Source organism: Ovis canadensis, chromosome 13 (genome assembly GCF_042477335.2).
Source record: "Ovis canadensis isolate MfBH-ARS-UI-01 breed Bighorn chromosome 13, ARS-UI_OviCan_v2, whole genome shotgun sequence".
NCBI lineage: Eukaryota > Metazoa > Chordata > Mammalia > Artiodactyla > Bovidae > Ovis > Ovis canadensis.
This window is the reverse complement of record NC_091257.1, coordinates 67,916,928-67,944,455: the sequence shown is the minus strand read 5'-3', so window position 1 is coordinate 67,944,455 and position 27,528 is coordinate 67,916,928. Positions and strand designations below refer to the sequence as shown.

Below are 27,528 nucleotides of genomic sequence, written 5' to 3'. Positions count from 1 at the left end.
TTCATAGCCTTAAGTGCATTTACCAGAAAACAATAGCAAAAAAAAATTTTAAGACCCTAAACCTATTTTAAGAGCCAGAGAAAGTAAACAAGGTAAATCCAAAGAAACTACAAATAGAAACTAGTATAAAAATAAAGATAATTATTGAATAATTAATGAATAAGGACAAAAAACTAGATGGCAGTAATAAAGATGCATATGATTTGCATAATGATGTACGAACCAACTTAGGGTGGTGGAGTGAACATTGAACTTAATACCTTTGAGCTTCAGTTTCCTCATCTCTCACTTGGACACAGTAATGCTGGCCTCTGCCCAGCAGTAGGTAAGATTTCCCCTAGTAAGGATTTGGCCTTAATAACACTTCTTCTTCCGTGTGCATCAGCATGAAAGGTGATTAGAGTGAGGATTATGGTGTGCTCTTAAAGAAGTTTTGCATCAAGATATTACGTTTGTGTTCCCTTACCTGGGCTTTTCTTCTAGTCTGAAATCTTTCCTTTCCTCCTGTGCTGTTGCCCATTCTAGAGAAGCACTTCAGGAAAAGGACACTGGGGCCGCTGAACCCTCAGTCAGGCCGGTGGGAGCTCACACCCTGGATTCTGGATGCCCTGAGATACAAACTAAAGACCTGTATTTGGAGGCCAGGGTTTCCAACCACATTTACCACCCTCTAGCTGTGTGGGAATAAGCAAATCTCTTAATCATTTTGAGTTTTATGTCTGTATCAGATGGGATCATAATAACACCTGTATTATAGGGTCATTATAAGAATCAAACGGGAGGATACATGAAAATATGTGATAAATTTGCAAAGTGCTGTAAAAATGTCAGTTATTACAGCAATTATTGCTATGAAAACTTATTCACCAAGAGTATACTCCAAAAATACTTCTTTGGTTCGAATATGACTTCTGTGCCTGTGGCAGTTGGAATTGGGATGGTTGTTCTTCTGGTTAGATGCCTGGCTTCCTGGGTTGGCTGGTCAGCCACCCAACAAGCTACCAATACTTCAGTGGATTTCCCAGCTTTCTAGGTATGCAGTTAAAGAGACTGCAAAGGAAACTTTAGGGAAAGGATTAAGGTAGAAAAAAGAAGGAGGAATCTTTTTGTTGTTGCCAAGAAAGTTAATTACCCTTACCTTTATTTCCTAGTTTCTCAGCTAGACTGAAAAAGTAATTTTTAGTGAAAGGTTAACAATTCATATATAATTCTTTTTGGTTAATTTTTAAGGCTTTTTTTCTTTTTTGTACAACAAAGTGATTTGATACTTTATGCATTATAAACTAATCACCATGATAAGTCTAGCAGTTATCCTCTCTCACCATACAAAGTTATTACAATATTATTGGCTATATTCCCAATGCTGTATATTACATCCCTGTGGCTTATTTTATAATTGGAAGGTTGTATCTCTTAATCTCTCACCTATTTTACTCATCTCCTGTAACCCTGCAATAATTCTTTTTCTAAAGCTTCTGTAATCTAGATTGCAATAGTGCCCAATAGATTTATAATGTAAGCCACAAAGGGAAGCCATATATGGAATTTAAAATTTTCTTGCCATATTAAAAAAGAAACAAATATGATTGATTTTAACAGTATTTTATTTAACCCAGTATATCCAAACTGTTATTGGTTGAACATTATTGATTAAATAATAGTTTTAAAAAAATTAGTATGAAGATATTTTACAGGGTTTTTTTTCATACAAGACCTTGAAAATTTGAGGTTCATCTATAGCCCATCTATTTGGACCTGCCACATTTTAGCTTTTTGTAGAGCACAGTCAGGGTAGAGAAGCATGTACCAGATTTGGGTTCCTTCAGTCATTCATTTATCAACTATTTATTTATCAAGCACCTACCAGTGCTATGCTCTTGGCTCTGCAGCCAGTTTACTCAGTGAATGTGGGTGAGTTATTTCTCTTCTTAGGGCTCCAGATTCCCCGTTCCACCTTTGAGAAAATTAAGATATTCATGTAGGAAAGAGAGAAATCCAGCTGGAGGAAAATGCATCTGAAAATCATTAGCTTACTTGGTGAAGTTTTGAAAGACCATCAGCACCAGTCACTTTCATTGATAGTTGGATAGTGCTCTCATAATCCCTTTATTGTTAATGTCAAAACTTGATTGACCCCACAGGAATTTACTGGAAGAATTAATCACACGAGTCTTATCCATGGAAATGGTGATTTGTCTTGTTGATGATGTTACCCAGGACCCAGATTTCTTCACCAATGTCTTATGAACCATACTTTTAGGGACTTCTAAGGAAGAACTAATAAAAACAAGTCATAAATTCCTTTGTTCTTTAGAAATGTTAAGTAATCCTTCCTATCTATCAGCAGGTCTAATTGTGGGAAGTTGTCTGGGAGGTGTTGCAAGGAGTGATGCAGTATCTCAGTACTGTCATCAGGCTTGGAAATAAAGTCATATTCATTAACTTGTCGGTGGCCATGACTTAGAATGACTGCAGCTTAAACAAAAAAAAAGGAAATAGAGCTATACTTCCTGGTAACAGGGTGGCATTAGACAGACAGCTAGGCTATCAGGTGAAATTAGTTTTTAACTTCTGTATTGGGAGGATGATTCTCACAGGTATTTAGAAAGAGAGAGAATGACTCTTAGAAAATAGAAGTGTTGGAAATTTATTTAGTAGATACTGATCAGAATATCAAATATCACTTGTGGTTGCAGCCCAAGCCAGTATTGGCAATTGAGAGGCATGGAGATAGGCAGGCATCACAAGGGCTAACTCAAGTTCAGGTGATAAGCATAGAAAAATAGTACCTGAAAAATAGTACCTGTTGTTTAACTTTGCAAAGATCCTTCACAACATTGTCTCACTGGAGCACCACAACAGCTCTTCCTGGTAAGATAAGGAGACAGAGGACCACAGTGAATGACAAAGATGTCTCTAAGAGTGATGTAGTTTGTTTTGTTTTTATCGTCACTACTTCTTGCTGCCTTCCTCAGCTTTCCCAGAACAGAAAAGGGGCCTTGATGCCTTATACAACTTGGGGCATGTGAAGAGCTTCTTAGAAGACTATATGTCTAGAGAGATCCCAGCAATTAGACTTTCAGCTAATTGCTGAAGGAGAACTCAAGAATAGAAGTAGATCGGCCTCTGTTCTCTCATATATGTGTTGACTTTTCACTTTGGACAGGATGGAAGAAAGGGCGATTTTTCCAGTGATGTCAGCCACAGAAGATGTAGGATCATTGCTAAGAAACAGTCCCCTGGAACTGGACATAATGGATTTTGTTAGAAAGGAGAAAAGATCCTACATCCCATCTTATGTATAATAACTCATTCCTTCCTAAAGCACTTTATAATTTATAAAACTTTTTCAGACATATCTCAACCAGTTCATATGTGTAGCAACTTCACAAGTAGAGAAAGTTATTACTTCTTGCATACAATGCTCTGTTGAGTTGAGTTAATGAATAAATGAATCTCCATGTTATGGATGAGAAAATTGAGGTCTGAAGTGGGGAGACACAAGACTGAATCCCTTATTTTCTGAGTTCAAGTCTGATCCTGTTCCTATATGAGTTCTCCCTTAAGATATGGTTTCTGAACCTGCACCATGGAATATTCCTGGGGGAAGCAGTCAGACTTTCCATGATGTGAGGATCTGGGGTTATCTCAAGTCTCTCTTGTCATTCCCAATCATTTCTATAAATTAAATCATTATTTACTTTCTCTGGAAGAGCAGTAAAAAGATCAGATTGGCATTCTGCTTCCTAAATAGCCCAAGGCAGAGTGAAGATGGCAGTGAACAGTAGCCAAATTTCTAATCATCTCATCAAGAATCCAAAGCAGAGGAATTAATCCAAGAGCCATCAATCACAGGTGTAAAATAACACCAACTTGGCAAAGAAAGTGGGGGAAGTACACACACATGAACACGCACACACACACGTAAAATGCCCCAGCAGCACCTGGTACTGAAATCCCAGTTTATAGGACAGATACCTTAACAAGGAAGATACTGCTTATTTATTCTCCAGGAATTTCAAGGGTGAAGCGATCAATGTTAAAAGAAGTTTACAACTCCTGGTGTTTATAAAGAGGCCTCAAAGGAGGAATGATGGCCAATGATGAGAGAAAAGATGCAATTTTTTTAAAAAATCCAAAGATGTTTGGATAGTGATTTCTTTCAGGAAGGTTTCAGGCACTACTGGGCACCCAAAAGGGCAAGCACCTCCTATTAGGGATTTTCTAGAAATCAAGTCTCCAAACTGAAAGGGCCCTTCCTGAAACTGACCATCGAGGGTAACCTGCTTGACCCTCGTTTGTCTGCCAACTGTTTTCAAAACATTTCTGTCATGGTCCTCGAGCCTCCACTTGTTCTACAGCGGTGGACAAATCCACCATCCTTTGAACTGTTGTTTCTCTTGATCTGAGTTCTGGAAAGTGTTGCCCTTATTTTGAGCCCAGCCTGTCACCCTGATACTTCTACGTTGGAGCTCATTCCAAACAAAGACAATCCCTCTTCAACATGACAGCCTGTCAGCTGCTGAAGACCTTAATTGTGATGCTTCTGTCTCATGCAGCCACGCAGCTCTACACAAGTGTCTCAGTCAGAGGGGACTCTCTGAAAACATTCCAAGAAGAATTGGGTTTCCAGACCCATTGTCATCATGGCTGTCCTCCTGTCCAAATTTCAGAACTGAAGCTGGACTCCAAAGATAGTCTGAACTGCAGAGGGCACTATCTCTAGATTGGTTCCTCGTTGCCTACCTCTGACCTCAGAAAAATGCCCACTGAGAGGGGAGCACGTGCAGGATGGAAGGGTGGTCTCTGAGCTCAGGAAACTAGAGCTTTAGAAATGGCAGGGTCCATGACCTGGGACTGTTCTGGGTTGTCACAGCAACAGGCAGCACCGCATCAATGCCTCAATGCTCTAGCCATCAGCTCCTGGTGCTGGCCCCTGCCTGTGGCTGTGAGCCCAACAGAGGGTGAGGGGCCGTGTTCTCTAAAGGGTCCTTCAGAGCAGGCTGGCTCTCCCTCCTGCAGCTTGGGCAGCGGCCCCATCAGGCCTAGTCTCGCTCCAGCAGGTTAGTTGAAATTCAATTTATTCTCTGTCAAAAGCATGGCCTGTCCAGACTGGGCCTCGAGTCTCCTGAACACAGATTCTATAATCTCAAGACAGAAAACATGCCCAGTAAATGGCCAGGGATTAAATGGATAAGGCTGTAGAACAGGGCAGTGAAAGGCAGAAGGGCATCAGCTATGCTTTGTCTTTGATATGAAACTCCTTTCCATGGATTATTCATGGATAAACATCAGAAACCCAATCTCTTCTTTCTTAGATATGAGGAAATAGGCCCAGAGAGAGGGGAAGTGACCCCCGCACCCCAACAAGGGCACACAGTGCTGTGCAGGCAGAGTCTGAGAAGGGCTCAGTACCCACCCCTGGAGTCCAGAGCAGTTAGTCTTGTTTTCCTAGGACCTACTGCGAAGGGCCACCATGGGTAATGGTGGGCAGTTCTGACAAAAGTGGCCCACTGGAGAAGGGAATGCAAACCACTTCAGTATTCTTGCCTTGAGAACCCCATGAAAGTATGAAAAGGCAAAAAGATATGACACTAAAAGATGAACTCCCCAGGTTGGCAGGTACCCAATATGCTGCTGGAGAAGAGCGGAGAAATAGTTCCAGAAAGAATGAAGAGACTGAGCCAAAGCAAAAACAACACCCAGCTGTGGATGTGACTGGTGATGGAGGCAAAGTCCGATGCTATAAAGAACAATATTGCATAGGAACCTCGAATGTTAGGTCCATGAATCAACGTAAATTGAAAGTGGTCAAACAGGAGATGCCAAGAGTGAACATCGACACTTTATGAATCAGGGAACTAAAATGGACTGGAATGGGTGAATTTAACTCAGATGACCATTATATCTACCACTATGGGCAAGAATCCCTTAGAAGAAATGGAGTAGCCCACATAGTCAACAAAAGAGTCTGAAATGCAGTACTTGGATGCAATCTCAAAAATGACAGAATGATCTCTGTTTGTTTCCGAGGCAAACAATTCAGTATCACAGTAATACAAGTCTATGCCCCAACCACTAATACCAAAGAAGCTGAAGTTAAACAGTTCTATGATTACCAGAAGACCTTCTAGAACTAACACACACACACACACACACACACAAGATGTCCTTTTCATCATAGGGGACTGGAATGCAAAAGTAGGAAGTCAAGCGATACCTGGAGTAATAGGTTAGTTTGGCCTTGGAGTACAAAACGAAGCAGGGTACAGGCTAACAGTTTTGCCAAGAGAATGCACTGATCATAGCAGACACCCTCTTGAAACAACACATGACATGACTCTACACATGGACATCACCAGATGGCCAATACCAAAACCAGATTGATTACATTCTTTGCAGCCAAAGATGCAGAAGCTCTATACAGTCAGCAAAAGCAAGACCAGGAGCTGACTGGCTCAGATCATGAACTCCTTATTGCCAAACTCAGACTTAAATTGAAGAAAGTAGGGAAAACCACTAGACCATTCAGGTATGGCCTAAATCAAATCCCTTACGATCATATAGTGGAAATGACAAATAGATTCAAGGGATTAGATCTGATAGACAGAGTACCTGAAGAACTATAGATGGAGGTTCTAATCTAGAGATGGCTTCAAGAAAATTAGAGATACCAAGGGAACATTTCATGCAAAGATGGGCACAATAAAGGACAGAAATGGTATGGACCTAACAGAAGCATATTAAGAAAGATATGCAGAAGATAACCGAAGATATTAAGAAAAGCTGGCAAGAATACACAGAACTAGATAAAAAAAGATCTTAATGACCCAGATAACCACAATGGTGTGATCACTCATCTAGAGCCAGACATCCTGGAATGTGAAGTCAAATGGGCCTTAGAAAGCATCACTACAAACAAGCTAGTGGAGGTGATGGAATTCAGCTGAGCTATTTCAAATCCTAAAAGATAATGCACTTAAGTGCATTATATTAAGCTGCACTTAATATACCAGCAAATTTGGAAAATTCAGCAGTGGCCACAGGACTGGAAAAGGTTAGTTTTCATTCCAATCCCAAAGAAAGGCAATGCCAAAGAATCTTCAAACTACCACGCAGTTGGATTCATTTCACATGCTGGCAAAGTAATGCTCAAAATTCTCCAAGCTAGGCTTCAGCAGTACTTGAACTGAGAACTTCCAGATGTTCAAACTGGATTTAGAAAAGACAGAGGAACCAGAGATCAAATTGCCAACTTCTGTTGGATCATAGAAAAAGCTAGAGAATTCCAGAAAACCATCTACTTCTGCTTCTTTGGCTATGCTACAGCCTTTGACTATGTGGATCACAACAAACTGTGGAAAATACTTAAAGAGATAGGAATACTAGACCACCTTACCTACCTCCTGAGAAACCTGTATGCAGGTCAAGAAGCAATGGTTAGAACCAGATGAGGAACAACAGACTGGTTCCAAATAGGAAAAGGAGTATGTCAAGGCTATATATTGTCACCCTGCTTATTTAACTTATATGCAGAATACATCATGTGAAATACCAGGCTGGATGAAACACAAACTGAAATGAAGATTGCCAGGAGAAATATCAGTAACCTCAGATAACCACCCTTATGTCAGAAAGTTTAGAGGAACTAAAAAGCCTCTTGATGAAAGTGAAAGGGGAGAGTGAAAAGCTGGTTTAAAGCTCAACATTCAAAAAATGAAGATCATGGCATCCGGTCCCATCACTTCATGGCAAATAGATGGGAAAACAGTGGAAACAGTGACAGATTTTATTTTCCTGGGCTCCAAAATCACTGCAGACGGTGACTGCAGCCATGAAATTAAAAGACGCTTGCTCCTTGAAAGAAAAGCTATCAACACCCTAGACAGTACATTAAAAAGCAGAGACATTGCCAACAAAGGTCTGTCTAGTCAAAGCTATGGTTTTTCCAGTAGTCATGTATGGATGTGAGAGTTGGACCATAAAGAAAGCTGAGCACCAAAGAATTTATGCCTTTGAACTGTGGTGTTAGAGAAGACTCTTGAGAGTCTCTTGGACTGCAAGGAGATCAAACCAGTCAATCCTAAAGGAAATCAACCCTGAATATTCATTGGAAGGACTGAAGCTGAAGCTGAAACTCCAGTACTTTGGCCACCTGATGGGAAGAGCCAACTCATTGGAACAGACCCTGATGCTGGGAGAGATTGAAGGCAGGAGGAGAAGGGGACGATAGAGGTTGAGGTAGTTGGATGGCATCACCAACTCAATGGACATGAGTTTGAGCAAATTCTGGGAGTTGGTGAGGGACAGGGAAGCCTGGCATGCTGCAGTCCATAGGGTTCCAAAGAGTTGGACAAGACTGAGTGACTGAACTGAATTGGGAAGGCTCAATGGCAGGAGGCACTTGATTCAGTTCCCCCTTTCTTCACCCAATCCCCCCAGGTCGGAGGCAGCCTTATAACCACTGCATTTGGATTTTCCACCTCGATAGCCTGTCTCACACTGCATATGAACTGTGGGCGGCGCCCACACTGGATCACAGTGACAGGCGACCTCAGCCTCCAGGCCTCATGCCCCCGTGTAGCCTGGACCAGATTAGTCACTGAGCTCCCTTTTCCAGCTCAGACTTTCCATGATCATCCTGCGGTCAGGCCAGGAATGTTTACTTACATTGCACGGGGATTTCAACCACTGTCAGTGAATTCCTAAGAAATCTCTGCCTCTGCCAATTGCTTCCTTTACTGTCATGAGAGAAGGAAGGGCTTGGTGGATGTAAGGAGGTCCTAAGGCAGCTCTGCTGTTCCTGTTGTGTGGGCCAGGGGCAGAGGCTCCAGCTCCCCATGGGCTGAGCTGGCACCTCACAGGAGCCAGTCCCTGATCTGTTCAGTCTCCCAGGAAGCCTTCTCCAGGCCTTTGAGCCAGGTTCAAGGGAGGTCCACTTGCTACCACAGCATCGCCAGTGCCATCTCTGCACTGCCATGTGGCTGCCTCTCCATGGTGCCATGTTAACCCCAGCACCTGGCATGTGCTGGGTATTTGCCTTATTCCTAACAACCAATGAAATGGGCAGAGCCTCTCCACGGAGACAGAAAGGCAGGACAGGAGTGAGGTCGTGGGGGTGCTTGGAATTACCCTGCTTCTGCTTATTGTATTACTTGGGCAAGTCTCCTCCCTCCGGTTTAATACTTAAAGAAGTCTGATTAGATGAATATTTTCCAAAAAGGTCTAAGAACACAGGTCTCTTTGTATTTTTCCGCTTCCAAAATGCTCTAAAAACATGGGTTTCTTGGTATTTTTCAGGCAAAAAAAGCAGTAATTTAGATGATGTGGCATACTACAGCCCCCTCTCAGAGACTCATGTACACAGTAGGATAGTAAAAGCTCTGAGAAGTCCCAGAGAAAAGATGTCAATTTAATTTTATTTAAACCAACTTTCTCCAAAATCTCCTGGCCTCCTCCTCAACCCTGAAGAACTGGTGTTTTGATGCACACAGGCTGGGGGATCCCAAACTAGACGATTTCTAAGTCCCCTTGTAATATACCCTACCCAGAGACGTGGTAGCCTGATGTAGGGAAAAGACCAGGGACTTAGGAGGCAGACAGAGCTGGGCTTGAATCCTAGCCCTGCTTTATGGTAGCTGTGCGGCCCTTAAACAAGTCACTTAACTTTATAGCCTTGGATGTCCCCATCTGTAAGATGAGTATGATAACACTTACTTGTTAAGGATGTAGGATGTAGGATGTAGGATGTTGAGAGAATTCAATGAAATAACAGGTATGGAACACCTAGTACCGTGCGTGACACATGGGAGGCCCATAATAAATATCGGTTCCTTTGCCCCATTACTCCTGACCCTCTTCTCTCACCCCGCATCCCCCAAACCTAGAGCCAGCCATTGGCAGGGCAGAGAATGTAGCAGGAGGTACGCTGAGTCTAAGTCCGCACATGACCCTGACTGTGTTCTCTCAGTTTCATGGAAGGACCACACCTCAGCAGGGTCAAGGTGAAGGGGCCAAGGGAGAGGTGGCAGAAGCTCCTGCCCTTCTTTGCCCAGCAAGTGTGTTCTGTCTGTACTAGACAACCAGAAGCTGTTGGTAGAAAGAAAAGATGAAGAATGCTGTCAAACTGTTCCAGAAGAAATGCCTACTGTCATAAATCCACTGCCTAAAATACCAAACCCTGCTCAAGTCCCAGCTGGAGGGCAAAGCCGTGGCCTGTTTGCCCAGACAAGAAGCTGAAACAAAAGCAGTGGTCTGAGTGATGGCAGCAAAAAAGGGCAGCAAAAAAAGGCTTCTAGGAGCCTTGGCACCAGAACAGCTGTTTCAGGATCTGCCCTTGGAGCAGAGCCACCACTTGATGGACAAATCAAGCACCAGGTCTGTGCCAGGTCCAGGGCTTGATCATGATGAAGGGAATCAGTTCTCCAGGGAGGCAAGAGTGGGCTGTGGGGCTTGACACTTCATAGGAACCGAGCAAGCTGGGTGGATGAATGCATTGAACTCTGCAGAAAGATCTCTCTTTTGAATATCTCCTTTCTTCCTTTCTTCCCACTGTAGGGCAGTGTTAAGAGAAAGAGCACGGGCCTTAGGAATGCAACTGGCTTCAATTCTTACTCTGCCTCTGCTAGTTTCGTGACCTTGAGCAAGTTACAACCCCTCTGAACCTTGGCTTCCTCATGTGTAGGAGGAAAACCATCATCCCTACATCACAGAGTGGAAGCCAAGACTGAACAAGCTAATCTAGGTGTATCCTGAAGTATGGCATGAGTAACTATGACATGGGGACAAATGTTTTTTAATTCTAGTAGCTATATGTTGATTTAAACATGCACTAGAAAAATAACTAACCTACCAAGCCCTTCTATAGATGACATTGATTGGTAGAAGGCTAAAGTAGCTATACAAGTTAAAGGAAAAAAAGAAAAAAGAGCTGATTCAAAGAAAAATACTAAGTAGATGATGGCATAGCTGGTGTGTAGATATGGCAAAACCCTTGAATATGTTACGTGAGTGACCCAGGGTGGGAAACTGTCCAGAACCCAACAGAGTGGCTGGCACATGGCAGGCCTTGAAGGGCTTTTCTCCTTCTTTCTCTTCTACTCCCAAGAGATGAAGAAGATCAAGGAAGGGAGGAAGCAAACCTACTTACTTATGTACCTACTTGATTTGTAAGTCTACTTTAGCCCTACCCTTGTTGTTCCATAATTTCCCTCTATGTAGGAATTGCCTGCTTACCTCTGTTTCTTCTTGGACACATCTCGTAGCTTTCTTACTAGAAAATGATTCTTGCCTAAGTCTTCTGATGTAACCAGGTATTGGAAATTCTAACAATACCTATATCATAAATTCTACCTATTCTAAATCCTCATCTGCAGCACCATTCAACACTCCTTCGGAGCTTTGCAGGAGATGAATTTTTTTATTTTTAATGAACTATCACATTTAAGTACAAAAACTTTTCTAGTCCTGTCACATAGAGATCATTTTGTCCGCTGCTCTGTTTGGCTGCCAGTCTCTTGTTGCTCTCCTCAGCAATGGTAAAGTTAATACCCTTTCCACTGAAAGAGAGATCCATGGTTTATTGCCTTTGCCAATAGCGGAAATGTTCGAGAGCCAAGTGGCAAGGCTGTTGCCGTTGGTATCTTTCACATGAACTACATCAAAAGAACCTGGATGTCTCTCCAGGTTGATGATCACACCAATTCTTCCCAGGTTAGCACCTCCAGTCACTATGCACAGGTTACCAGTGTCAAATTTGGTGAAATCAGTAATCTTGCCAGTCTCCAAGTTAATTTATAAGGTGTCAATTCACACTGACGAGGGGATCGGGGTAGATGTGCGAGCATCATGGGTCACCAGGTGAGGGATTCCTTTTGTCCCCACAAAGATCTTTCGCATTTTGCACAACTTGTACTTGCCCTTCCCAAGTGTAATTCGATGAACAACAAAGCGACCCTTGGTGTCATAGATCAAAGAAAAATTCTCTCGAGTCTTATTAATGCTGATGACATCCATAAAACCAGCAGGGTAGATTATATCAGTGCAGACTTTGCCATCAATCTTAATGAAATGTTGCATGCAAATCTTCTTTACTTCATTTTCTTAAGTCTGTTCCTTTTAGAACTTAAGTCTGTTCCTTAGGAAAATAACTAGAGGGAGACATTCCCTCAGCTTGTAGGGACTGGTAGATGGATGAGGGGCAAACACACCAGTCAATTTATCCAGCATCCAGTGCTTTGGAGCTGCTACACAATTCAGGTGCTTCTTGGGACCCTGAGGCTGTGCTAGGCACAAAAAGAGGGAGCTAAACATTTTAATGGATGTGAGAGAGAAAGAGACAGAGAGAGCATGTTTTACTTATGGGAGGAGAGGAAGCAGAATTCAGGAGGGGGGGATTGTGGGGCTTCAGACTCAGATCATGGCTCTTGAGTCTTTGGGATGGCCTGAGTTGTCTTCCTGTTTCTTAATTGTTTTGGGTTTTTGTTTGTTTTCTCTCTTGTTGCTACTGCTGCTAAGTCGCTTCAGTCGTGTCCGACTCTGTGGGACCCCATAGACGGCAGCCCACCAGGCTCCCCCGTCCCTGGGATTCTCCAGGCAAGAACACTGGAGTGGGTTGCCATTTCCTTCTCCAATGTGCGAAAGTGAGAAGTGAAAGTGAAGTCGCCTAGTCCTGTCCGGCTCTTAGCGACCCCATGGACTGTAGCCTACCAGGCTCCTCGAGCATCCATGGGATTTTCCAGGCAAGAGTACTGGAGTGGGATGCCATGCAGTGGAAATTCAGAGAAAGGAAGTGATTTGCTCAAAAAACCAGCAACTTAAACCTGAATATCTCATTTCTTGGTCCTATTTCTTGCATTCTGTCATACTGGGGTACCTGGGCTTTCTCGTACTAGGAGAATCAAAGCAGTTCTTAAGAACAGCCTCAGATGACAGGATCAGATGGCAGAAGAGTAAGATGTGGAGCTCATTTTCTCTGCACAAAGATACCAAAACTACATCCACATGTGGAACAACTCCCAGACATTATATAAAATATGTACTGAATATATATTTAAATGTATATATTTGAAGACAATACATGACCACTACATGTATATCAGAATGACCCAAATCTAGGACACTGACAGCACCAATGCTCGAGAGGCTGTAGAGCAACGGAGACTCTCATTTATTGCTGATAAGAATGCAAGATAGCACAGCCACTTTGGAAGACAGTGTTGCAATTTCTTATAAAACTAAACACACTCTTACTGTAAGGAACTGAAAATGTATGTCCACATGAAAACCTGTACACAGAAGTTTATAGCAGCTTTCTTCATAATTACCTCTTGGAATCAACCAAAATGTCCTTCTGTAGGTACATGGATAAATAAACTGTTTTATGTGAGGAAAATGAAATATCATTCAGCACTAAAGAGAAATGAGCTATTGAGTCATGAAAAGACATGGAGGAGATTTAAATGCATATTACTAATATAACCTAATTACTAATACAATCTGAAAAGGCTAAGCACTGCATGATTCCAACTATATGGTACTCTGGAAAGGAGAAAGCTATGGAGACAATAAAAAGGTCAGTGGTTGCAGGGATTGAGGAAGAGATGGAAGAATAGGCAGAGCACAGAGGAATTTAGGGCAGTGAAGCTATTTTGTGTGATATTATAATGATGGGTACATGTCATTATTCATTTATACAAATCCACAGAATATATAAAACCAAGAGTGAACCCTCATGTAGACTATGGACTTTCAGTAATTATGATATGCCAGTGTAGGTTCATCAGTTGTAGCAAATGCACCCTTTGGTGGGGGATGTTAATAGTCGGGAAGGCTATACATGTGTTGGGGCAGAGGTGTATGGGAAGTCTCTGCACCTGTCCCTAAATTTGGCTGTGAACTCAAAACTGCTGTAAAAGATAGCCTTAACTTCAAAAAGACAGCACATACACTGATAATCACAAAGCTCGTATCCATTCTTACTAACATAATCCCAATATTGCATGATGTGGCAATGTGTCCCAGCCTCCCTTCAGTCCAAAATGACAGAGCCACACAGGTTCTGAGCAATGAGATGTAAGCAGAAGTAAGCTGAGGAGAGTTTCCAGTAAAGCTTTTTTAAGGGATCACAGTCAGCAGGCAATACTCTTTGCCCTTTCACCTTCCTGCCAGAAACACAGGGGTCATACTTGGAGCAGCTGTCTATGAGCTTGAGGCCTGATGCAGGCCAGAAACTCGGAAGGAGGAACAGAGAGCTGGGAGGATCCTGGGTCCTCAGCATCAACTCTGGGCAGCCTGGCCCAGAATTCTTATTTAGTAAGAATACAAAAGATGTTTGCTTAAGTCATCATTTCTCAGGTCTCTTTTACATGCAACCAATTGGTTCCTAACTTAATATGTATTCAGTAAATAAATTCAATGAGTACACAGTGAAAAGTCAGTATCTTTGTTTCTTTAACCACCAGACTCTCCGTCTCTTCCCTAGAGGAAAATCACTGTTACTTAAACCTTTTCAGTTATTGTTTAAGCACATACAAGTATGTGCAGGCATCACTGTGTGTGTCTGTTTTTTCAGTGCTCTTTTGATGATCGTTTAAATCTAGAATCCTAAACCTTAAGACTTACAGGTGTGAAACATATGAAGATCATTTTGTTGAGATTCTCAGGGGAGCTCAGAGAAAGGCCCATACTTGTTGACAATCACTGTGTCCAAATAAGCATTTGGATGAGAGTATGTAGAGCAGGTGATGGTGTGGGGGCTGAAGAGAAGCTTTGGTCTACTGACGGACACCAAGCCCCTCATTTCCAAGGTCTCCAACTGAGTTAATGATGGAGCCAAGATTAGCACCCAAGTCTCCAGTCAATTTATTGCTCAAATGTCACCTAAACGTCATCATTAAGAACAGAGACTGTGAGCCAGAGGAAGTGCTCCCAGCTGCTTTGCTGGGAGCAAAGCTGAAGAGAGGCCAAGTGTTTGGGGCCTGCTTGAAGCAAGTAGTGCCTAGGGAAAGCTTTATGCCAGAGGGATGCCAGGACAAGCCTGAGCCCTCCATAATTTATAGCTTTCTTTATAGATGCATGAAACTGTGATCTGAATCTGATGCATTAGGAAATCCCCACTTCTCCATGAGAATTAAAGAATCTTTAGTATCAGATGCAACTGGTGAAGATGAAAACTGCCAATTAAACCCGTTTGCCAAGAACCAATAATTCAAACTAAAATAATTCACTCATAAGTCACATAGTGTTGAATCCGTGTTCATTTCCCTCATCCAGTATACAATAAGATCAAACTAGAATGGAAAGTTCACCCTTTGCACTCATTCAGAACTGCCTTGTTTGAAAAGGTGTGGATGAACTTGATGACTAAGCATGGTGATTGGGTGGGAAAGAGAGACTGGGAGCTGGTCATGTGTGATCAAGCCTATTCCAGGCCTTTTCCCTGCTGAGAGTGCCCTTTCCTCCAATTTTTGTTTGTTCATACCTACCTTTTAAGGTGTGGCGCAAATGTGTCTTTTCCATGAATCTTTCCTTGAGCCTCTTTCCACTGTGATTGTTCCCATCTCACAGCAGATGAGTCTGCAGAACGTTGCTGTACCATGTCATCCCATTTCTCTTCTCATCTCTTCTGTTAGATCATTAACACTTTAGAGGCAGGGGCTCTAAAGAATCTACCTGCATTGTGGGAAACCTGGATTTAATCCCTGGGTCAAGAAGATTCCCTGGAGAAGGAAATGGCTACTCAGTCCAATATTCTTGCCTGGAGAATTCCATGGACAGAGGAGCCTGGCAGGTTACAGTCCATGGGGTTGCAAAGAGTCGGACACAACTGAGCGACTAACACTTTCACGTTTCTTCTAGTTTATTAATACTTTTTTTTAGAAAAATGAAAACCTTCTTGTCGCATAATTTTGCTCGCCTCTTAATGATTTATGCCCATTCATTCTAGAAAGCAGACAATACAGCAAAGCAAAATCAGGGAATGCAAATCATTTGCGTTTTGTTGTACAACATTCGAGGCTTTCAAACTTCCTATATTTAATAACAAAAAAGAAGCAGACTCACAGAGGTAGAGAATAAACTAGTGGATACCAGTGGGGAGAGGGAAAATGGGGTGCAATATAGAGATAGGCGATTAAGAGTTGCAAACTATTAGGTATAAAATCAGCTACAAGAATATATCATACAATACAGGGGATATAGCCAATATTTTATAATAAGTATAAATGGAGTACAACCTGTAAAAATTGTGAGTTACTTTATTACTATATCACTATATTGTATACCTGTAACATATATTATACATTGGCTATACGTCAATTTTTTTAAATTTCTACATTTAAAATTTCTACCTTTATAGGTGTATCGAAATTGGATCCTTCTTTACATAAAGTTTAAAATTTTTCTTTCATGTTATTGTATATCAGTGACCTCAGTGATAATATGGTAATTTTTAATTAATGGAAATATGTTGTTTTTCTGATTATAAAAATGTGATATGATTTATAAAAATTGAGAGAATAGAAAATTGCAAACAGTGTCAAGATTACCTTTTAATCACACCACACAGATAGACCACTGTTAGCATTCTTGTATATAGCCCTCCATCTGCTAGAAGACTAGATTTTCTTCTGAGAGCAAGTGTTTGTATATGTATCACACTCATGTCTATTTATTTGAATATGTTCATTCATGTAAGTGTTTTAACTTAATATGAACATCTTTCAGTGTCAAATTCTTGCATATCTACATCATCCCTTTTTCTTAAACTGGTGAATTAATTTTTTTTTGCTGCTCTGGGTCTTCGCGACTGTACTTGGGGCTTTCTCTGGTTGCAGCGAGTAGGGGCTACTCTTAAGCAGTGCATGAGCTTCTCATTGCAGTGGCTTCTCTGGTTTCAGAACACAGGCTCTAGAGCAAGGGGACTTCAGTAGTTGTGGCCCTCGAGCTCAGTCACTGTGGCTCACGGGCCCTAGAGCACAGCTCAATAGTTGTGGTGAACAGTCTTAGCTGGCCCTTGGCATGTGGAATCTTCCTGGACCGGGGATGGAACCTGCATCCCCTGCTCTGGCAGACAGACTCCCAACCGCTGTACCACCAGGGAAGTCCTGCATCCTCATAACGTGTGGATCTGCCACAATCTAATCTACTTCCTATTATTGAACATTGACTTTTTTCCCCCAAATATTTCCTTTTATTAACAAATTGTATGGATCATTATGTTAAACACATTTGTATATGTGTACTTTTAAATGTTTTGGAACAAATTGCCCTCCATGAGACACTTTCATCTTTGAATTTCCCAAAGTGTCTAAAGAGAGCCTTGCACGTGGTGGACATAATAAATTGGGGTGAATAAATGCATGGAATATAGAAAAATCTTTGCCTCTCTCTCTAATTTTTCTTCTTCTCTTTTGAGACCTCAGTGGAAGATCTGTTGATTCTTTGGGCACCATGGGAAGGGCCCAGGTTAGAGGCAGGGCCTGCATAAAGTAACTGCCTCAATTCTCTTAGCACTTGGAGGCTGGGGAAATGGGTCCTGAGAGGGAGCATCTGGTTCTGAGCGAGCCTGTGGCTGAGCAGCAGAGCAAGTGTCAGAGAGGGCCCTGAGGCTATTGACTCCTAACTCAGCCCTCCTTCCCCCTTCATACTCCCTTGGGTAGCCCTTTACCTCTTCCCAAACCTGTAGATTCTTCATAAATCATATTTATATCAAGTAACTTATGTCAGGTGGCAAAAATAAAGTGAAAAGCTGTACATACAAGTTACTCACTATAAATCATCAAGCACATGAGTGACCCTGAACACCTTTTTCCCATTTATTATTAGCACTTGACCTCAAGTGCAGAAAAAGGAGGACAAAATTTGGAGTCCAGAACTTTAAGTTTGAGTCTGGCCTCCATTCTCTCCCCTGTAACATAGCAATTGTACTAAAATCTGCTTCCTAGGATCCAGGTAAGGATCAGGGAGATGGTGGATATAAAAGCAAATGTTGTGATAATTGTACAGTATCTAACAATGTTAGGGCTTCCCTGATAGCTCAGTTGGTAAAGAATCTGCCTGCAATGCAAGAGACCCTGGTTTGATTCCTGGGTCAGGAAGATTCGCTGGAGAAGGGATTGGCTACCCCCTTCAGTGTTGTTGGGTTTCCCTTGTGGCTCACCTGGTAAAGAATCTGCCTCCAATTTGGGAGACCTGGGTTTGATCCATGTGTTGGGAAGATCCCCTGGAGAAGGGAAAGACTACCCACTCCAGAATTCTGGCCTGGAGAATTCCATGAACTGTATAGTCCATGGGGTCCCAAAGAGTTGGACACTGAGTGGCTTTCACTTTACTTTACTTCTTAACAATGTTAATATTTTCTGCTATTGATAAGATTGAAAAATATTTCCCTAATCTTGCAAACTCAACCCAGAGGCCTTTCTAAGGTGGGTTTCTTAACTGAAAGTTGGCAGCAGAAAGAGTGTGGTGAGCTGGGAAGCAAGCATTCTAGTTCCAGGTGTCATGGCCTCAGTGCTCTCTTCGGAGGGAGGAAGTTCAGTTCAGTCCCTCAGTCATGTCCTACTCTGAAACCCCATGGACTGCAGTGTATCAGGCTTCCCTGTCCATCACCAACTCCTAGAGTTTACCCAAACTCAAGTTCATTGAGTCAGCAATGCCATCCAACAATCTCATCCTCTGTCATCCCCTTCTCCCGCCTTCAATCTTTCCCAGCATCAGGGTCTTTTCCAATGAGTCAGTTCTTTGCATTAGGTGGCCACAGTATTGGAGTTTCAGCTTTAGCATCAGTCCTTCCAATGGATATTCAGGGTTGATTTCCTTTAGGATTGACTGGTTGGATCTCCTTGCAGTCCAAGGGACTCTCAAGAGTCTTCTCTAATACCACAGTTCAAAAGCATCAATTCTTAGGTGCTCAGGTTTCTTTGGAGTCCAACTCTCACATCCATACATGACCACTGGAAAAACCATATCTTTGACTAGACAGACCTTTGTTGGCAAAGTAATGTCTCTGCTTTCTAATGTGCTGTCTAAGTTGGTGATAGCTTTTCTTCCAAGGAGAAAGCATCTTTTAATTTCATGGCAGCAGTCACCATCTGCAGTGATTTTGGAGACCAGGAAAATAAAGTCTGTCACTGTTTTCACTGTTTCCCTATCTACTTGCCATGAAGCGATGAGACCGGATGCCATGATCTTAGTTTTCTGAATGTTGAGTTTTAAGCCAGCTTTTTCACTTTCCTCTTTCACTTTCCTCAAGAGGTTTAGTTCTTCTTTGCTTTCTGACATAGGGGTGGTGTCATCTGCATATCTGAGGTTATTGATATTTCTCCCAGCAATCTTGATTCCACCTTGTGCTTCATCCAGCCGGGCATTTCACATGATGTACTCTGCATATAAAGAAGTTGGCAAATGGTCTTTAACACTCTCCGAGCTCTGAGCCCAGGCCAGCTATTCCGCGACCTTAGGCAAATCATTTCTCTAAAGGCCTCAGTTCTCCCATCTGTGAAAGAAAGGGTTGGGCTGGATGACCTCTCTGGGTCGCTTCCTTTCTGAGGATTGACTCAACCCCAGAGACCTGCCCTCTGTGTGTTTTGCTTCCTGGCACCCTCTGGTGCCCATGCTCTTGGGCAAACCGCCAGCCTTCCGGGTGGTGGCCTCAGAGCCTACAAGTGGTGAGCTGTGGCCTCCTCTCTTTCCTGGTTGGTTTTTCCAGCCCCATGCTCAGAGGTGACTGAGTGACAGCTGGACAGATTGAACCACCCCTCCTGTTAAGAGATGACACACGTGTGCTGAGCGGGGCTGCCTGCTGCGGTCCCTTCCTCATGCCCAGGATCCATGTCTTCACCCTGTTCTGGGGCGTGGCTGACCTCCCCCACCCTCCCCTACTGTTCCCACACTGGGTGCTCCCCACAACCTCATGTGCAGTCTTTTCCCAGAACGACCTGCTTGCTGTCCTCTCTCTGGTCTTTTCCTGCCTTCTCCTCAATAAGTAAGTCTTTTTCTTAATCTCTGTAATTGGAGCCCATCACCCGTTCTGCACCTCTTTTCAGCTTTTATCAGTCTCTGTGTTTAAGAAAAATTCAGCTTCTCCCTAAACTGCTTCCTGTCTTCCTCCCTGAGGGAAGCTCCCTGAAGGCTCGGTGTCTGCAGTGCTGACTACCTTTGACCCCCCTCAACAGGCACTGTAAGAAATCAGTGCTGACAGGAGCTATAAAGGACTTTTACACTTCTACTCTTCCTCCAGCATTTTGCTTCATTCATTTGTTTGGGTGAGAGTGGGAAATGAAGGCATAAACACATTAAAGTCGAGGCTTTCATATCAGTTCTGCAGGGATGCCTCCTTCTCTTCAGCCCTGAGTCACTAATACTATCATCACCAGAATCAGGAACACTCTCCAGAATGCAAGGTCCAGAGTCACTCAGATGTCACTGAATTGGAGGATTCATCAGGGACAGGGGAGCATGGACAGGCCTCTGCTGTCCGGGAGATCTGGGTTCACATCCTGCTTTGGTTAGCTGCATACCCATGTCAAGTTCCTTAGCTGCTCTAAGTCTCTGGCTTCTTATTTATTAAATGGGATTGCATTGAAAATATCTCCCTTGGAGGATTGTTGTGATACTTAAAAGTCAACTGATGTGAAACTCTTAGCACAGAGCCTGGTGTCAGGAAAAGGTGGCCAGCCATGCAGACCCACACGCTCCCCTCCTGAGTCAGATCATGTATCATTAGGTTCCTGATGAGTGACACAGGGCAAGTTCCAGAAGCTCGGGTGGAGAGACGTCACTGCACCTTGTCACTTACACGTGTCATCACAGGATGCCTCAGGATGCTCTGGAGGGTGAGTGGTGTTGGCATCACTGGACCCATTTTTCAGAGGAGAAAACTTAGGCTCAGAGAGGTTAAGTGATTTGCCTAAGGCCTGTGTGATTACAAAAATATGGGCTTGTGATAAGTTAGAATGTGTCTGAGGCTTAAACCTCAGTTTGCTTCTTTTAGCACCAGCCCCCTTTCCTGGAACAGCACACTGGAATGAGCACGAGGAGGGGAGACCTTTGGCTTGGTAGTGAGAGACCTTGATGCAGAAGAAATAGAGAAGGTGTTCCAGGCAGGGGCATTTTACAAATGGGTGTAGAGGCAGGGAAAAACATATGGGGTTCCAGGAAAAATGATTAGGTGTGTTTTGCTGAATAGGAGAGTTAATGTAAGAGTAGTAGAAAAGAAAAAACAGAATTAAGTTGGACATACACTGGAGGGCCTTGAATGCCAGACTAAAGAACTGGAGCTGTAAGAGGCTCTGGGGAGCCACTGAAGGTTTCAGAAGAGGGGATGACCTGATCTCATCAAGGAGATGAGAGGTCTCCAAATCGTGACTCACCAGGCATGATTGGAGAAACTGATGCTTAATCTGAAGAAGAAGAGACTTGTTGGGAGGGAAGGGTTTTTTTTTTTTTGTTTGCCAGATTTGGGGGAGCATGTGGTCTTTGTTGGGTGAAGTGGGTTCATTTGGGATCAGTAATGGATGGAGGAGAAGCAGTGAAGATCAACAGACAGAAGCTCAAGGGAGATAGACTCTTTAGGAGGAATTTGCAGAGAGACAGACTTAGAGAAAGAACTTATGGATGAGGGGAAGGGATAGTTTGGGAGTTTGGGATGGACATGTACACATTGCTGTATTTCAAATAGATAACCAACAAGGACCCACTGTATAGCACCGGGAACTCTGCTCAATGTTATGTGGCAGCCTGGATGGGAGGGGAGAATGGATACATGCATATGTATATCTGAGTCCCTTTGCTGTTCACCTGAAACCATCACAACATCGTCAATCAGCTATACCACAATACAAAATAAAAAGTTTAAAAAAAAGGAGGACCTTTCTAGTCCTCTCATTGCACTTTAAACTCCAGTTACTGAGAGCCCACCACATGTGCTGGGCACAGTGAGGCACTGAGGATGGAGCAGTGAAGCATACAGTGAAGCCCCTGCCCTCACAGACTTCCTGTGAAACAGGAAGGGGGAGGATGTGCCTTAAGCAGAATCATCCCCGACATGGATGTTACAGGCAGAGCTGCCTGTAACTGCTTTGAGACTGTGCATTCCCTGTCACCGGAGTTTGCAAGAGAAATGTATCAGGAAACAGGATTCTTACTATGGGAGACTGGCTGGGGGTTAGATGACTTCTTATAAGGTTCCGTACCTTTACATGTGTTGTGAAATTTTCAGCAACTCTAAATCTCTTAATTAGAGGGAGAAAAAAGGCAAATGATCAATTAGTGTCTCTCTCTCTCTTTTTTTAAGTCCATATTTGCATGTTCCATTCTAACTGGAGTCTGAGGTGCAAAGGGGGTGGCCAAGCAGGAATTTCATCCTGCGTGTAGCTGGGTGACTCCACCTGTGAATTGAAAATCATTTAGCTGAAATTGTGACAGCATGCAAATTACGGCCCGCCTGCAGGCTGGGGCTGCGGCTGCAGCCATGGTGCAATCCTCCAGCTGCTAACAGGGAGTCGACTCAGTTTGAGGACACAAGGCCCTGCTGCTGGGCAGTTAGAAGCTGCAGGGAGCCCAGCAAGCAAGTGGCAGGCAGGGAGGAGGCAACCCAGCACCACCCTATCTATAGGGGAGTGTCATATCTGTGACTTCAGGGTTTGAAGCCTCACGACAGTGCTGAGAGGTGTCTGGGTAGGCTGGCGAGAAAACTGAGGCTCAGAGAAGGAAAATGACTCTGCCAAACCACACAAAAAGCCCCAGAGCCTGGCTTTCAGTCGGGGTTTCTGAATCCAGCGTGGGCATCTTTCTGCCACATCACCTTGCGGTCAAGAGTGATCAGCTACAGATCCTTCCAAGAGGAGGCCAAGGGGTTGGTGGGCAGGCACCACTGTCCACACTGTGGGTCCCATCACAAAATCTATGACACTTGGGAGTGCTTTAAGGGCAGTGAGAATACCAATAACATCAGCACTAAGGGGCTACACTGAGTGGTGCCAGAGGCGGTGCTGAGCACTTAGGTTCATGCTCTCCTTTGACCCTCCCTGAGCTTCTAGCTAAGCTTTACCGATGTGGAAACCAGGACTCTGACAGGAGGTCTATGTCAGAGCCAGAGTTTGGACCCAGATCTGTGTGATCTCAGAGTACAAGGGCAGAGCTGCCTGCCTGTCATGTGACAGGTTTCCCTGCCAGGTCACTGAAAGGGATGCCAAGGGTCCAGTTATTGGCTCTCAGGCCAACAACAGCAGCAGTAATAAGCAACTCCTCCCTCCATTTCTTTATCCCTCTCTTGAGGGCATGCACAGCCCTTTACATCCACTCATTCCCTTGGATTCACACAGCTCTTGGGTTTCTGGCAGGACTGATTCAGTGTAGTGAGACCCTTGCCCAGAGTCTCACCCAATCCCATGGCAGGCGCCAGGACCCATGCCACACACCCAGCTGCTGATCAGGGTCCAGCTCACTTTGCTGTCACCTCTCTACGCTCTGCTCTCTTGTGGGTCATCTGCCAGAGCCAGCAGTGGCCACATTCCATGGGGTCACGGATGCAGAGCGGCCAGAGGCCTGGGAGAGGCTGACGTACCACCTCGCTTAGTTAGCCAACCTCCAGGTTAAGCAGAAAGACTCTGGAGTCGCTCACACAGGGGTGGGAATTTCTCCCTCCTGTAGGACAGCAGAAGTAATGGTACCTGTGCCATAGGACTGATCTGAAGACAAGAGAAGGTGATACATGTAAAGTGTTTAGCCAATGTCTACCCAGGTTGGGTTCTACACTGATGGGAATTATTTCCATCTTTACATCGATTGATTGATCCACTCATTCAAAAATAGGTGTGCTCCTGCCATGTGACAAGCCCATGTTCAGTTCTGAGAAGACGTGAGTAATACATAGCCTGGACCTTTTGAGAGTGAGTGATGGGGATAGACGTAATCAGATTGCCCCAGTGCAGGCAGACGCATATGGTAAGAGAGGTCCTAAAGTGTACCAAGTGCTGTGGGAGCCCAGATGACAGGGAGATGACGTGGATTTCCTTTTTCCCATCTGCCTTATTCAGTCTCATCCTTCTCAGGGTCCAGCGTTCCCATCTTCTCCCTAAAGACCTAATTGTGTCATGGTGCTTCCTTCCCACTCCAAGTCTGGCGGAAGCCTTGAGAAGTGTCCTCTCGGTCACAAACCCTTGGAGCATTATCATTGTTTTTTAAAACTCCCTTGTCTACCACAGGAAAGCTTGGAACTTGCACACAGCCACCATAGGATCTTTAGATATATATATTTCTATACCCTTAAAACAACAAACAAGCAAACAAAAAATGTAGAATGAGAGTCTCCCCCCTCTTATTTTTTTAAAACTGGTGTAGACGCTGGGCTCAGAGAAGGTCCGTGACTTGCCCTCCAGTTTTACAGACAACACGTGGTAGAACAGAATGAAGTCTTGTCACAGTATAGCTTCACTGGCTGTCTTCGCTGCCTCACTGAAAAGAATAATCCTCCCTCCCCCCACTCCCGGGAGACCCAGGTTCGATCCCAGGGTTGGGAAGATCCCCTGGAGAAGGGAATGGCAGCCCACTCCAGTACTCTTGCCTGGAGAATTCCATGGACAGAGGGGCCTAGCTGGCTGCAGTTCAAGGGATAGCAAAGAGTCGGACACAACTGAATGACTAACACTGACCCCTACCCCACATCTGTAGTTAAACTGACATCTCATTCCAGATGACAACTGGATTTAATCCATACGGTACACATCCAGGCACTTTCCACTCACATCACTTCATTTGATTACTCCCCCACATCTTGAGTTGCGAAGAGTGGGTGGGGCCTTCCCTCAACTCACAGACCAGGCTTCCAAGACTTCAAGGTCCAGTGATGGCCCAGGACCTAGCCAGCACTGGAACCGAATGTTTCTAACCACCAATCACACGCCATTTCTGGCACACAGCAACCTGTACAGTGAACTGTGATGAGTATCTCACGCCCCTCGTGCAAACGGAGACCACCGGCATGTGAGGACGGTGAGAAAGCATTAGGCAATTTTCTGCTTTAGGTTCTGCAGAGACTTTTCTTTGACCCCCAAGGGACTTCTCAGCATCTGCTCTGGACAAGCTACTTCAAGAAAAGCATTACATCATTTCCTGAATCCTGTGATCCAGGAAGTAGTTCATCTTGAAACAAATAATAAAATCAAACTCTGTGTTTTTTGTGTTTTTTTTTTCCTTATCTCCCCTCTTCTTCCCAAACTGGTCTTGCACAAGCAGGTATGACCTTCCATTGGGTGACAAGTATGTCGTAAGTGAAACGTTTACAGGCACTACAGGAATGACCTGGTGCCTCGCCTACCTCATTAGAATTCTAATTGGGGTGTGTAGGAGAGGCTTCTATAAATGGTAAGGCGATCCCAGCAAGGCAGTCAGTCTCCCCACACCATCCGTGCCCTTCCCAGCCGAGCCAGAGAGGAGGCAGAGGAAAGCGAAACATGTCTGGTGAGTGCATGACATCTTCTCTGCCAGTCCCCGCTGGACTCCCAAGCTTCTCTCGGGCCGACTGAGAGGCCAGAGTGCCCAGCTCGTGACAGCTGCCTTCGGGGCTCTGAAAGCTAGAGCCTGGTTTTTTTGGAAGGTTCTCTTCAGAGGCAACTCTTTCTCCATGCCTGCCTAGTCCCTCTAGTGTGGTCTCAGGGTTAGAGCATGTTTGGGACGAAGTCCTGGGTAAAGGGCAGGTTCTTCAGTGCAGCCAGAGGCATATCCCCTTAGCTAGACAGACAAGCTTTGCCCTTTCAAGCCAGTTGGCACCTGCTTCCCGTGTTTCTCAGTGTCATTTTACCAGCTGTTAGTAATATAGGCCAAGAAAAGCACGTCTCAGAGCTACAAGGGAGGGAGGGAGTGACAGCGTGTAAGTCGGTTTAACAGAAACCATCAGCAGTGCTGGAATGCTCCTAAGTAAACTACACATCCGCAAGCACTGGCAGGCTCTTTGAAAGTGACTTGATGAGTGAAACCACCAGGAGCAGAAGGAGCAGGTATGCCGAGGACAGTTCCCAAGAGCGGCACCAGGGAAGGGAGTGAAAAAGCGCTGCTGGGGAGCACGGGTTCTCTGACTCTGTGGCCACTGTGAGGACTGGGCTCTGCTTAGACAGCGCCCCTGCTCAGCAGCAGGCTAATTATTGCCTGTCGTGGGTGCTCAGCCTAGTGGGTTGGCAGCGACGCCAAATCCAAACAAGGCATGAGTCAAACCAGTAAAATATTGTGAATGGAGGTTAAGGCTGCAGGAAGGTTTGCCCAAGAAATTGCTGAGCATGATGCAAAAGGGGACTGCTGGTTACTTCAGAGATCACAAAGACCAGGACAGGGTGGCTGCAAAAATGGACTCTTCCCTTATCCTGGACTTCTTCCCATGAACATGCAACAGTGCTGGGCTGCTAAGAAGGGAACCTTGGATTCTGCAGACTTTAGCAAGAGAGGATAGGCCATCTCCCTCCCTACTTCCCTCCTGCCAGAGGATGAGTTGGCCCTTACCTGGGACCCACAGAAATTTGGTAGCTGGGCCCAGACTCGGTTTTAGTAGCACCTCTTCTGCCACCAGTTCCAAGCTCATCCATGACCGCGGGTGAAATCTGTGACATGGAAAGCAATACTGAACCTGGTTTCTCATTTGAACTCTGTTACCAACTGCTGCTGCTGAGCCTCCAGCTCCCGATTCAAGATGAAGAGCTTGAAACGGGGGGACTTCCAGGTTCCTTCCAGTACTGACTGCTCTCTTTCATGAAAGGAAACAGGGGGCGGAGGGCGATGGGCTTCAGCAGGGGCTCAGCCCTGGGGCGTGTGCACCCACAGCAGCCTGCCCACTGAGAGCCCTGCAGGCATCCCCAGGGGCCCAGTGTGTCCATGTCTGTGACTCCTAGGGACACTGTGCTCTTAAGACTCAACTTCTGGCTCCACCAGATGCCCAAAGGTCGCAGAGAAATGTGGACAATGGTCAATTCAGAGAAAATCAATTTTTTAAAAAGAGAGACAAGGAAACATCTTCATTCCCTTGAAGCTGTCACACCTGTGGTTCCTGGCCTGTCCCAGTCATGCAGCCAGGCAGGGCTCAGTAATGAATTCCTGAGTTCCTGAATGAATGAGTTTGCTTACTGGACACTCAGGGAAGGAGCCACGAGACGCAGCGGGAGCACAGAGATCGAGAGGGCAGTCTTTCTCCATGGTGGGTTCGCAGTGGACTGTCATTAGGTTGTGTTACATGTCCAAGCACTTACCAGGGGCCAAGAGGAGGAAGGGATTAACCCTGGGGGCGGTTTAAGGTAGGGGAGACCCTAGGCCCCAGGTAGCACCAGGTAGCACTGGTATGGATGATGAGTTGGACTTGGTCAGAAGTAGTTTTGTGGGGTGAGGAGTATTCTGGGAGGAGGGAACAGGAAAAGAAACATGGGTGGTCGGGTGCGTGTGACCCAGGGAACTAGCAGGGTTGCAGCGTGCTGGTGCAAGAGGGCTGTTTCTGGCTCCCAGGTTAAGGTTCTTGTTGGAATCTGTAGGGTGTGATTATTCCGCCTC

The 27,528-nt window shown here is 44.5% G+C and overlaps 1 protein-coding gene and 1 pseudogene across 1 annotated transcript in view; one reads left to right on the top strand and one right to left on the bottom strand.

Moving 5' to 3' along the window:
- The window catches only part of LOC138417257 (small ribosomal subunit protein eS4-like), a 64,744-nt pseudogene extending 43,366 nt beyond the window's left edge, over window positions 1–21,378 (bottom strand).
- Window positions 21,379–25,226: 3,848 nt separating this feature from the next.
- The window catches only part of TGM3 (transglutaminase 3), a 43,978-nt gene continuing 41,676 nt past the window's right edge, over window positions 25,227–27,528 (top strand). The window contains exon 1 of the mRNA XM_069548177.1: window positions 25,227–25,461. Within this exon, the coding sequence (XP_069404278.1) occupies window positions 25,455–25,461 (7 nt within the window). The 5' untranslated portion in view covers window positions 25,227–25,454. The remainder of the gene's footprint in view (window positions 25,462–27,528) is intronic.